At 37.6% G+C, this 14,434-nt stretch overlaps 1 protein-coding gene across 1 annotated transcript in view; it reads right to left on the reverse strand.

Moving 5' to 3' along the window:
* Positions 1-13,567: 13,567 nt before the first annotated feature.
* The window catches only part of RAB11FIP2 (RAB11 family interacting protein 2), a gene marked incomplete at its 5' end in the record, with an annotated part of 29,419 nt that continues 28,552 nt past the window's right edge, over positions 13,568-14,434 (reverse strand). The window contains one exon of the mRNA XM_082002067.1: positions 13,568-14,297. Within this exon, the coding sequence (XP_081858193.1) occupies positions 14,070-14,297 (228 nt within the window). The 3' untranslated portion in view covers positions 13,568-14,069. The remainder of the gene's footprint in view (positions 14,298-14,434) is intronic.

A 14,434-nucleotide genomic window follows, 5' to 3' on the forward strand; every position in this document is an offset into this window, starting at 1 on the left:
ATTCAGCTGACTAGAAGATGACCGAATCCCATACCCATTACTCACAAAGGTAGTCCTGTCAACATAGAAGAATAATGGATTGCAAGGGGTTTTTTTTTGTTTCACATCTTAAAAGATGTTACCTAGTTCAATTCTGCGTTTTGAGATAGATACAATAACATGAGAGTTTGTTACATTCTTGTGAAGAAACTATTTAATTATCACAGATTTCCTGGAAAGGTGATGTTGCCCCAAGGTATGGGAAGCTGGACTCAATGATCCAATCTGAGATCCCTTGCAATCTGCATTATTCTGTGATGAAAATGTCCTTATAGGACTTGGTGAAAAGAGACCTCCCATCCCAGTGAGTCATTAGATATTTTAAAAATTGACTGGGAATTTCTTTCCTGCTCGTGCTTTGGTCATGAAGAAATAATTCAGCTTTCTTGGTTAGACCTGCTAAAGGCCTTATCGCACAGATGGTTTCTTTTGGTTTGGACGTGAAGAAGATGATAGGTGTTTAAATGCAACACCTTCTCCTCTCTAAGACTGCGTCACTATCTTTTCAGTGGTGGCTTCTCCTAATGCCTCACCAGAGGGTCTCCTGACTGCACACGGATGCTGGCTGCTGAGCAGGCAGGAAAGGTAAGTGCTTTCGATGCGGCAGATTGTGGAGGGGGAGGAAAAGCTACTGATGGGAGGAAGAGCTTAAAACAGGATTTCACCTGCAAACTGTGGAAGGCAAAAGAGACGTCTGGGGGACTAAACAACATCAAAGGATGAGAGCAGATCCCAGCAGGTGACAGAAGTAGTTAGGATTTAGACTTTGCTCCCTTTGTCAATGACTCAATGGAACTTAGGTAATATTTACAAATACATACACTTTCATTGCAGAAGAAAAGAAAAGGCTGTTTGGCCCAGTAGAACTGTTACAGGGTTAATTGGACAGCAAATGCCCATGTACTCAGCTAATTACAGAGAGATGCACAAGACTCTCCTTCCAGGTGCCTTAGCCCTGCTTAGTAGGAAGCATCACTGTCAAAAACGTTTGGACAATTATCATAGTAAATTTATCAGTTTAGAAACTCAGTTTCTGGGCTCCTTGAGAGAGTAACGCTTTGCAAAAGTAACACACTTTTTTTCCCCTCATATTTAAAAAAGATATTTACAATAACTTAACATTTGTTCAAATGGTGAAAATCTCTTTTAATTATATAAATTTTCTGAAAAACTTCATAGCTACAATAGTTTTATGAGTCATTTATTAGAAAAGATTGAGGGTTTTAAGAGGATCCAGCTGTAACTTGCCCTGAGCACTGTACAAATTCTTTAGTAAGTACTGATGACTTTTTTTGTGTCTGCATGACTGAAAAAAATACCCAGTAGTTTTGTTTATCAATGCAAAAACTTGTTTAAACGTATTCAGAACTGTGTTTCTGTTTTTATTGAACATAATCTGTCTGTTTCTTATATTAAGAATGCTTTCATACAAACGATCAAAATTATGAAACCGTATACCTCACATTCACACAGAAGCTGAGAAAATGTAATGCTGGTAAGGTCTGATGTTTTCTGAAGTAGGAAGACTACAGTGTTTTGGCTTGGGGATAAGTACTTTAAAAGCATAGCACATGATGTTTTCCCTTCACCCAGAAAAAAGAAGTAAAGTAGATTTTTTGGCAAATTAATTACCCTAACTTCCACACAAATCATCCAAGTAAACTGAGTCTGATCTCTCCATTCCAGCCTTGCTGGGAGCCACCGCTTGGCACCACCGCATGCTTGGGCTTTCCAATTATCTCAAGGAAAAGATGAACTACGGATAAGGAAAATTTAAGATCTTGGGAAAAAAACACTTAGATGTGACGACGTTTGGTTTAACTATTAAGAATATAGTCAGTAAAATCTGCTCTGCCTCTTCTGTCCCTTGACTGATTTATTTCCAGATTCAGAGGTGACGCCTGAATGTTCTACCTGTGTAAACCAGACAAGGTGCCAAATAACTCCGAAGTCTCATGCTGGGTCTGCTGCCTTCAGTGATGTGATGCATCTACTACACATTCCTGGAATAAGAGTTTTCCTTTTGTGTTACTGATCTAAAAACGACGAGTACTACAAGAATCGCATCATTCTCTGTCAAGCTTAAGGGAGAAACAAAAGACAAAACCTCCTGAAATTCCTCTGATATTTTTACCTAGGCAACCTCACAGATCCCAGTGGAGACTTGAGGCTGTAACTCAACATGTGATTTTGCATAACTGGAAGCATCTTAATTTGCTAACCCTGGAGTCTGACCTTGGCTTTAATTTTTAAAAGTTTACTTTGCTGAAGCTTCACCTTCTTGACTTCAGCGATATTCAAAACAATGACAGAGCAGCTAATAACTACAAAGTGGGCAAATAACGGACTGCTCATCAAACTTTTTTGTACTCGGATACCATTTTAAACACGAGCTATACTAGGAACAGAGCATGATTTAAATGTGCTTTGACATGGGAGATGATACCAGGGAAGATAAATGTTTTAAATCAAACTCTATTTAAGATAAGCGCAGCATACAAAGTAGCTACTTGACTCTTGAATTTAGAAGTGCAGTTATTCAGATACATACTTAAATATACAGAACCGTATCTGGAAAATATGTTCAATGAGCAATTATATTAGTAAAGAAAATACAGTGTGCTTGGGCAGTATGCCATTTTATTTATTATTATTCTTCAACTAATTTTTACAACTTGCCAAAGAGCATGCTCTACGCTGATTTGAAGCCAAATTGAAAGTACAGGTGCACCAACATGTGAGAAAGTATTTCAATAGCCGAAGAGAAAGCTTATATTCAGAAATGAAGCTGTGTAAACCACCGTCTTCAACTGCTTAGCTGTGTGCCAGAGGATGAAAAGGTCTCAGAAAGAAACATATCGATGCTACTGCCGTCTCACAAAAATCCTGGGCTACAAACACATTATTTTTTGTGTAACTTTACTATAAGACAAGCCAAAATATTTCTTTCCTAGGGACCAGGATTTATACTCAACCCTAAATTTTCTTCTATGTCAGTAAAGCTAACTGCTACTTTGAAAACAGGTGTGCTAAGGGTCCGCTGCCCTGGATCCAAGATAGGCATTAAAGCCAGCGCAAAGTGGGAATAATGGTTAATACTGAAACTTAGTGGCCTTTTAAGCTCATTTTGACCTGGTATAATGCCAAATCTTGGCACTAATGGTGAAGTAAAAAAAATTACACTTACTGAGAATTCCACAACTTTCTGCTTAATAAGGGTCTAGAGACAAAAAAAGGAAAAAAGAGTTTTAAATGGGAGTGAGCCTCCTGACTTCTGCTGCTCACGAGAAGAGGTCCGAGAACAGGTGGTTGATGGGTTTTTAGAAGATACACTGCCAGCTTTTCTCACAGGCAGCAACAGACAGTGTAAACTCCAGGGCCACATCTAAAATAAACACATTTTATACCTGTGGGAAGCAGGGGAGGCTCAGTCTGCCAATGGTCTAAATAATTAATATCCAGCAGTTGAGAGATACAAGCGGATATATACAGTGGTTCCACCGGGTCCTGCAGCGAAAAGGTAACAATAATCCCAATGTCAGGCTGAGATCTGCTACCGTGCCAACTGCAAGGGCTACAACCACCTTGCTCAAAGGCTTTCAGGCACTGACTCAGCTGTGCAAGTACCAGTCCTAGGTTAGCAATGAGAAAAAGATGAAATCCTGGGAATTCTATAACGCGACGATCTTATTCCTCGGTGTCTCTTTAAGTGCTCTAAAGAGAAAGCACTGCCTTCTAAAATACTTCAGAAAAAGTACCACTTTGTATTGCAGTGAGTGGTTATTTCAGCTGGCCAGTATTATGGTAGTAACTCTTCCCAAGCTAGAATGACAGCTACTTTTTATGGGGACTTACTGAGGGAAGGAAGTTTCCCATGACATTGCAACAAGCGCTCCTGCCAGAAGACCACCATTCCACTGTAAAAAGAACTCTGGGAGCCGAATATATCTGCTTTATAACTGCATCACTCCTTGTTTATATGTCAGTCTTTGAAGAAAGCATTGACTCCATTAGCCTTTTGTCAGACTAAAAGCTGCAAGTTTTCTTTTGAAGAGAAGTCAAAGGAGGAATCAAACAAAGCAGTGAAAGTTTTAATATTTTCTGTATCTGCTAATTGTCCTTTGGGTGATAAAAAAATAAATAAAATCAGGCGCTTGTAATTTAATCAACTTACTTTGGAGGAAAATTTGTGTACTTTTTTCCAGGCACTAGGAAAATCTGAGAAATCTGTTACTCTCTGTGTTCACAGCATCTAGCACACTCCCGAAGTGTGATGGGAAATATTTCTTCACCAAAAGGCTTGTCAAGCATTGGAACAGGCTGCCCGGGGAAGGGGTTGAGTCACCATCCCAGGGACGTGTAGACGTGGTGCTTAGGGACGTGGTTTAGTGGTGGGTTTGGCAGTGCTAGGTTAATGGTGGGACTTGATGGTCTTAAAGGTCTTTTCCAACCTAAACGATTCTATGATTCTACCCTTACCGTAGCTAGTCAGTTAGTGCATCCTGTAAGGAATCAGATACCGCTTCTCATGCCTACCACACGAAAATGCAACAAGCTCATTCTTCACCTTTATGCTCCCTTCTACAGCTACCTTACATATTAGCATTTGATCTATCTTCAGTACAGTGACTATCTAAAAACTGTCTTCCTCTCCTTCTAAAATTAACATTTCACTTCATACCTAAACACACAACTCCCAATTGCTAAAGACCATCATTGCTGAATGTTTTTCTCCTACTTCTTTATTTCTGAACACCTTAAAATATTGGGACTTCGAGAAATACTATGACTGTGAGAGGGGCTCTGGTTAGATTTTTCACAGAAGAACTCTCTTTGCTCCAATGCTAGCTTTTTATAACACACATTCAATCGCAAAGTACAGCCATCTACTTACTCGGTCACAGCAGCTGTCTCTTGCAAGTCTACACGTTTCTTAGAGGGATACAGGGAAAAATCTGGTCTCTGCTTTATTCAGATGAACTGGCTGTAACTAATGAATCAAAGCTCAATATTCTCCTGATTTTAAGTTAGATGAAAAAGACATTGAATGTATTTAACAGAAACCATCTCCAAGGTTGGCAACTGTTCAGACAAGTTCATGATGTCCCACAGGACATTATCAAGAAATGCTACCTTTTATTTTGAACGCTCTTTAGCCAACACGCTTTTGTGTAGTAAGCCCAAACGAGAACTGCAAAGCTTTGTGGGCTTGCAGATGAAGAACGCCCTGACCGTCCCATCCCGACCAATATGCATTGGGAAATTTGTCTGCTTATTTGCTTCCTTTCCCCTGAGACTAAAGGGACTGTCTAGTCCTAAGGGGAAACCCCCCAACCCGCGTTCCAGAATGCTGTTCCCACCTTGATGTTTATTTTCACTATGTTTTGCTCTGTTTAGACTGTGACTTTGAGTCATCCTTCCAAAGTTCAAGATAGTTTTCCAATAAGCCCTTCAGAAACTTGCTTTCATCCCAGTTTTGGCAGTCAGCTCTCGTCACATATTTCATTTGTTACTTTAGACGTAAGTCCCCATCCAAAACAGTCCAAGAGCAAAGGAGAGGAACAGCCTCCAAATATGGTGAGAGCTGAGCTGGTTTCTGGAGTAGTTTAGCACATCGGCATGTGTAAGAATGAAGAGAACTGGAACGAGTTTTAAATAATGCCCTAAATAGACTGTGGTGAAATGTTCAGAACTTAAAACTACACAGAAAATCATGAAACAGATAAAAGAATAGCTAAGACCCCATTAGTAAATATAACTCTGTCATGATCAACTCCAGCAATAAAATGTTGCTTCAACTCTCTGAAATCATGTCCGATGAAACAAAGGTTAAGAGCCAGTAAAGTTTACACCGTTGAATATGAAGGATGAGGTTTTTTCCAAAGCAATTATACTGGACAGTTATAATAAAAATATTTTCCAGAAAAAATACTTTTCACTATCCACCAACTGAATCTTAATCCAGAACACACAATTCTTTGGGTCTTAATTAGGATTATTTTCTTTCTCTCCACTGCCGTTGGATGTTCCTTTCATTTAGTATCTCAGGTTAATTTAGACTATTTCACAGTATTCCATGTGTGGATTATGAGGAGGCCAACTACGAGAGGGTCTCAAAGGGCAGCAACATTAATCAAGTGAACTGTTACATATATTCTAGTGAACTATAATCTGGCCCTTAACAAAAAAGAAATAGTTATTTATACAAGTTTAAAAATGTTAAAATATAAGAAATAGAGTTTGTTCTATCTGATCCTGGAAATGTATAAACCTGGTACTGACGCTTCACACACAAAAGAGTCAAGACCACGCCTCACAAAGTGTCAATATTTTTTTCCTTGGTCCATAAGAGCAGTACCTAGCTCCTGTTGAAATCTGACACTTAATTCTCTTGTCCTCCACTTCATAAAGAAAAGAAAGAAAATTTGATGCTAGTCCATTGGATAAAAGAGTGCCTGAGGCTACATACCCAAGTTTAGCTGCACTGCAGTTCAACACACAGGCTTGTACAATTTTTTAGGAAAACCTTAATTCTCCCAGAGCTCATTTTTAACTTCTACAATACACAAGAGAGTATATCAGATACTTTGGCTCTGTGTATTTTAGAAAAAGAAAATAATGTGGGATATCACAGTATTCCCTTACAATTTAAAATACGTAATTGTGGTAGCTTTTGAATCGTATCTATAAAATATTGGAGGATGTATCTATAAAGGAATTAAAACTATAAGTTCCGTGAACAGTTTAAATTGTTTCTTGTTATACATGTTTAATGATTTAGTTTAATACAGCATGTAAAAAGTCCTTAAAAATAGCATATTGAAATATGCTTATCCAAATGCAATTTCTATGCACAAAGCAAGACTCTTCTCTTAAAAAACACCTGACATTTTGCATTTTGTACTTCAGTGTTCCTTAAAATAAGTACTAAGTAATCTACAATTAGCAAAATATAAGCATATTTAAGCTATGAATTATAAGTTAATGAAGTAAGTTGCTTTAATGAGGAAAACATTTTACTAGGAAATAGAAAATACTCATAGCTGGAGAGTCAGCAGCTGCTTTTAAAGGATGCCATTAAGCCGCCGTTATTTTGACAAAGCTCTGGCCTCAAAGAGGCAGATTTTCTTAATGCGTTGTAGAAGTCCTTGGCAAATTACATAATATTCATTAAATTTCAATAGAGACCCTCGATGTTTCCTGTAAAGATGTCCCAGGGAGTCAATTTTCAAGGAATTCATAATGTAAGCAGCAAGCTATCGGAGAAGGAGACGTTCATCACCTAATAAGGCCCCGAACGAGTCATTTCAAGAAGGAGGCGACGCGACACATTTTGGTGGTTTATTTCTCAGACTCCACGAGACCTGGAGCCAGACACCTACTTCAAGTAACAAGCAGCAATCCGGCCAGCCACGTGCCGCAGATGCCAAATCTCCTCAGACACCTCCCAACTCTCCCAGGAAAGCGGCTCGTTTAATCCCGAGGGGTGCCGAGACTCCCGCCTCAGCGGGGCTGCGAGCGCGGCGGGCCGCAGCGCCCAACGCCTTGGGAACTAACCCTCTGAAGTTTTCCCCTTTTTAATATTCCGCTTCATTTAAACGGTGCATGTCCCAAAACCCTCTTAAAGCCGCTTACTTTTAAAGTACGAACATGTCAGTATTTAGCCACGGAGGGTACTTTTCTGTCCTAACTCACCAGCCACTTCTCAAAGGCGGATCTGTGTTGCTAAATGCTGTAAAAACACATTATAAATACATTGCGACAATCTCCACGTAATAGCCACAGGCTTCCAGCACTGAATATACTGATATTCATATAAACGTTACGCAGACCATGCCACACGGTTTTCAAATTGGGCTGTACCTCACGTGGTAGACTGCTATCATCATTACTCAGTAAGTAGTACAGACAAGAGAAAACAGCTTCCTTTAGCAGTCTCACTCCTATCTCTCATAAAATGGCACTAGTGCAAAATAATCCAATAAAACAATCCGACATTTAATTTACTAATGCAGAATAAGAGACAGGATTTGTTTTTCATCATCGTTATTTATAACTTTACTAATGTGCCCAGTGTTACACAAAAGGGCGACGTATCCCGAGTGAGCTGCAGCCAGAGCTTGCACAACACTCTCATAAAAACAAATTAAACAACTTAAAATATGGAAATGAAATCCTGATTTTTACTCTGTATGGTTCCACAAACAATTAACTTTAATAAATGTAACTGGAGAGAGAACTGTCCTTAAAGATCCTTCTGGTTTACATCTAAGTATTTCAATAGCTCTTTAACTGCTAAACTATATTTAAAATATCCTTGAAAACTTTTATTAGGGGTTGAGATGTTAAATAATGAAAACTCAAAAACCAACTCCATGCTGGAGAAACTGGAAGCTATTTAATCAAGCTGGGCTCTTACTTTGTCAGCAGAATTATGGTTGGTATCAACCAACAGACATTGTGCCTCCGAGGTAGGGAAACTGCACTGGCTCCATTTTCCAATGGGCACAGGAACCGAGATTAGTTACCAGATGGGAATCACAGATGGAAACTGGCATTTAATATGCAGCATGGTGCTTCAGAAACCTGCCTTCCTCCTCTGTCCTCACTCCTCATCTACTCGCCCATCGGGACAGTTGCAAAGTCAGTGAGACACGGGGTAAAACAGCTGATGGAAACCTGCATAACAAAGCATGTGTAAGTCCATGCAGATCTCAAAAATTGATTACGATTTCCCATAACCACCACACATTGCACGGACACCTCAAAGACAAGAAGCCTTTCTAAACCTTGGAAGCCCATAGCTGTATGATGAAGGACCTAATCACGGAGCAAGTTAACTGCCAGGAAGGAATCGCATCCCAGGGAAATTCAAGCCTCCAAGTAGCTGGATGAACTACTCTCAACGTTCTCCTGAACCAGGAGCACTTTTCGTATCTCCTTAGCATCCAGAAAACCTACTCTTGTCAGGGGACAGACTTTGCTGTCTTGCTGCCTCAAGGAAGAAGAAAAGAAGATGGGCAAAAGCATTTTTTTCCTGAGAAAAGTGTGCTGAAAAACTGTGGGAACATTGAAAAGAATACCTTTGGGGCAGTGAGGTGGGGGAGAACGCTCCAGTTTTCTGTTGTTCTGGCTGGGTTTTATTCTGTCAAGCATGAAGAGAAATATGCATCATGTTTTCTGTATCAAAATTTGCACAGTGTTTGTCCTCATGCTAAACGCAGCTCTGGCTGCGGTGCCAAAGTTCCAGGAATATTTACACAACCACGGAAATCAGAGGAATGGTGCACTGAAAGGGACTGCAGCTGTCATATAAAAAAAGACATACATATTAGCACATTTAAGAACATGCCTTTCTTTTCCCCACTAATTATAAGTTTTGGACACCACTGAAGAGATTTCCCTTAACGGCTACCCTGCAAACAGCTGGGATATTCATTTAGAGCTGGCCTTAAGGAAATACACCTCTCCCTGAGTCTTAACAGCATGGTTCTTACAAACACATACTTAAGGAGGTTAGGAGTTACATGCTTTGCATAACACAGATTAATATCACAATTTGAGAAATGCTGCGGTAGTGCATTGTGGTCCTTTATTAGTGTTAAGACATGCAATATTTATTTAATGAACAGAAATTAAAATAGTAAGATAACATTTTAATCAAATTAAAGGAGTTGAAGTTGTAATAATGAAACAAAAAAAGTTTTTCATGCATTCTAAGTTTATAGTTCTCACATGTGCATATAGTCATGATTCTGTACCATTATTAAATGTAGACAAGCTACCATTGATTGCACGAGACAAAATCAACCCTTAAATTGTAAATAATGTTCATATCTTTTACAGACTTCCTATATAACCTGGATCTTCAGCTTTTTATAGTACATTGTAATACAAGACATCTGGAAGCTTCTAAGATGAATAGGAATGGCTCTACCATTTGTAACATACAATGGCTTCTTCAATGTACAAATTATGAAAAACAAAGCAAATGCCCACCACGCTTTAGGAGACCACGACTTTTTCAACAGGAACAAATCTCAAAACCCTTCATAAACAGATTAAAGTGCTACCTATTGCATATTAAATACTTCCAGTGACTGTATCTACATTTAGAAGTTATAAATCCCTGAAAATAGGGTTTTATCCTGAAAGTGCTGACAGACCCTTAAATCTAGCATCATCAACACAGCAGCACTATAATCCTTCACCGTGTACTTCAAAGAGGGGAAGGTAGTCAACATGCTTTAAATATCACCATCTTAAAAGCCCACAGCTAACGCCTCTATCATACCTACAACAGTAATGGATACATAAAGAGCAAAAAAGCAGCAGCTTACTTTACATACTTGATGTAGGATAGTAATTTTTCTTTAAAGCTGGAAGCATAAATAAACCTCCAGTGCAGCAGTAAACATATTAAGACAGCAGTTCTGTTTGTTTTAAGATGCATCTAAGAAAGGGCATCCTGTACAGAAAGAAATGCAGCCTAGTACCTAATGAGCATGAGTTTCATTAGGTCCCCAAATCATGAAACCTTTCTAAATGCAAGGCAACATTTTCACAGCTGGAAAATTACAAAGAGTTCTTGATACAGAGCCAACAGCAATAAATGTAGTTATGTATAATCTAGGGAGAATGCTACATTCATTAGTAGGTGGAAAACCAAGCTAAACACAAAATACAGCAGCAAGAGGTAACATATATAAATATTAAACATCCTTCTTGAATGACAAAAAGTTTAAATTTGTCGCTTAGAACACTGAAGTATGGCCTTGATATTTGTTCTTTAAAGTAAGTAAAGTACATGGCTATGAGCAAAGCTGTTTCAAAGGGACATTTCAAAGTATAATGTGTGCATGGATGAACTCTTATGCTAATTTTTGAGGAAAAAAAAAAATCAAAATAATGTGGAGATGTCCAAAAATTTCATCCTTACATTTTAAAGGGCAAGAAAGACTGACCGTAAGTGACAAGTTATTATGGTTTTAAAATGATCTGCAAGAAAGTTTACAATTTTATCCTATGGGAGAAACAGAACTTCCTTTGTTTTCAACATATAAATTACTCTGTATGAAATGTTTTCATTTGAAAGCTGCATGGTTCAAAAAATACATGTGGTGAAGATGCTTTTCAAAAATAATCTCAAAATATAGAAAAATGTTAAGATTTTCTAAGCAGAAAATGACATGCATGTAGTCTTTCCAGAATTCTCCAAAAGCAGCCTATACTTTTAGCTATAAAGAACTCTATAAAAATATTTTCATAGTTGTGAATGTCCCATTCTGCCTCTCTTAGTAACCTTACCTCCTCCTAAATTGCGTTTGTCATTCTCTCCCCTTTCTTGACAAACTGTTAGAAACAAAAGGTGCTTTTATTCACTTACAGGTCAGATAAAGAGTTAATAGCACATTCAAAGCTTCACTAAACTTCTTCACTAATGCACAAAAATTGATCTTTTCGCTACCTTTAATCTGCTTATCGTTCTTGGTATGCAAATATGTCAAATGATCTGCTTTTAGTCAATTATGCAGTTTGATATTGTACATTTACATTCTAAAAGAAGTGATTTCAGAGGTGCTAAATATAGTAGAGTTTCATTTTAATAATTATAAGTTGGCTTGCAAGTGAAAAGTCATTGGAACATATTCTCTGGTTAGTTTACTTGTTAAACCCCATTGGTGTGTATAATTTAATCATTGTAGATAGTACAGATGGTCTCATACCAGTTAGTTTGAAAATGACTGTGGAATTCAAAACAATTGCACAATACTTCCCCGTTAACAATATGAGAAAACCACTTGCTTCGGCCAAACATTTGAAAATGTTTAAGAAATTTTATGGAAATACTGAGTAACTGAAATACATCTTGGTGTAATTAGGAAATTAAAATCTAATTGAGTGCAAAAACCTAACTTCCAACAGTAAACGTACCATAACTTAGTACATAACCTTTGGCACTTCAAATATATTACAAATTTACAGACGTTTAGATCTCAAGTGGGTCAAACGCACATTCATGTGGTTTATGAGGTACCGAACTTGGTAAATCCTTAGGTTGTCAAAAGAGAGACTACCTGATGAAGTGGGCCCGTTTCAGGGCTACAAACGTCTGAATGCGGAGCACTACAATTAGGTAGGGCTTGAATCACTCAGGCTCCATCCAGGCACAATGATCTACGCTAACGGATCCCAACGGTGGGCTGGGAACACTCAAACTGCACACATGTTAGGGACATAGCGCTAGGGGATGGGAGGTAGTTGCTACAAAAAAAGAAAATAAAACAAAGAAAGAAATGAGAAAAGAAGAAAAAGCCAAAAATAAGTAGATGAAATCTGAGAACAACTGTACAAAGAAGTATTTTTTTCTAACAGGAATAATTCTGTGCTGTCATACAATACTAACATCATCAAAAGCATTCAGACAGTAGAACTTTTTCAACTCTTCCAGATCATAATTATTCAAGATATTACTAATTTTTGCAGTTTTGAAAATGAAAACTTATTTAGATCTTTTACAACAACAACAAAAAATTGGAATTTAATGCCAAGCTTTTTTTTCCTTCTCGGTAACAGCCATTACATGGTGCTGTAAGAAAAAAAAACAGATCAGGTATAGAAAAAGAAGAAGAGGAGGAGAAGACAGTCAAGTTTTCTTAAATCCAAATCTAAAATATTCTCTGTACTTTTTTTTAAACACAATTTTACTGTTTCACAGCAACAGACAATCCAACTGAAGCTCTTATGAAGAAAATTAAAATTAAAATCTATTTATGTTAATATTGTGAGGATTATTCTCCTACAGTATTTTCCCATCATACGTTCATCACTATGTTTTGCCAATTTATTGAATCAGCTACCTTTTTCATATGTCACTTTACAAACAATTAGTAAATTACCAGGAAGACATTTACTACATTCTTTCATTTGCCTCAATGAAAACTGACTTTTAGAAGCACTTACAAGGAATACAGGGGTTTTTTTTAATGAAAAGCCTAAGTACTTTATATGTGTTGAAGCAACATAGCCTATTTCTACAGGCATATACTTCGTTGTCATAAGATTTAAAAAACCTAAGATATCCATCATGAAAAACTCAACCTTAAATTGAGTCAGTTCTATATTTTTTGAATTATCATGTCTATTTAAGTCAGTCTGTTCATTTCTCCTACATTTTCACTGTAGTAGACTTTGACTGAACAAAGTATTCATACCTTTATTCCATACTTTTCTCCAGTCCTACCTCTGACTCTATTAACACTGTTCAAAGTACTTTAACATATAAAAAGGCATGCAATAACTTCATACAAAAAGATCCTCAAAACAACCTTATGTCATGAGCTCACTAACCAAAGTTCAATCATTATACACCAAATTCAGCATTTAAGTGTAAAATAACTGATTCCAGCACATGCCATTACTGAGATGGCATCGTATTTTTTACATTGTTATACAAAAAGCACATTGTATACAGCATTTACTTTGCAAAGATTGTGCATCACTGTTTTCCTCTATATGTGTAGAACAAACTACATTCCATTGCAACAACAAACCACACTTAGGTTTAGTAAAGCGTACTATACTGGCTTGAAAACAGTGGTCTTGATGGCATGCTGTAATATCAGAATCGACGTATTTGCATAATACCAATAATCATTCAAGAAAACACTCATAACAGCACAGGCTTCCCAGATGAAACTGCCACACGGTGAACACTAAGCTATTATATAAACTGCATGGACATATTTAATGTGTATTATTAACTCTACCGTAAGTATTCTGTACCTAAGGGTGTTTTCAAAAAGAAAAAACAAGCTGTTATTTAGATAATCTAACAGAATATTACTTTTGGCAGTCCCTGCTAGTGTTTGGAGTAAAAAAACAAACAAAAAACCTCCCACACCATAGCCCAGTCCTCCCCTGATTCCTGGAATTTCTTAGGAGAAAAGGAACGAAGTGAAGTCAAAATGCTGAAGTGTGATTTCCTTCACTAACGTCTTCAGCAGAAAGTACCATCAAGCATCGCTATCTTAGCTTTTGGAAAATTTGCCAGCTTTTCGAGAAGGTTCATATGGCACTCTGAGAATACTAGGTGTTTCTTCCATTACTCGTACAAGAAGATTATCAATGTAATCCTCAAGTTCACGAATATGGGTGTCCTTTTTCTTAAGTTGCTCTTTATGTTTCACCAGCTCTTGCAAAACCTCTTCATAAGTAAGGTTACGGTATCCTGCAGTGGCGTCGAAAGGATTTCCATCCTACAGATAAGTTTAAAAAAAATACCAGATTTTATTAAATAGTTCATTGTTCTGAACAAATTGATGGGTTATCGCTTTTCATACGTTTCTTACGTGGACCTCTTGATAGAAGCAACTTTTCTTAGACAACATACCTC

Source organism: Phaethon aethereus, assembly GCF_964289735.1.
Source record: "Phaethon aethereus genome assembly, chromosome: 7".
NCBI lineage: Eukaryota > Metazoa > Chordata > Aves > Phaethontiformes > Phaethontidae > Phaethon > Phaethon aethereus.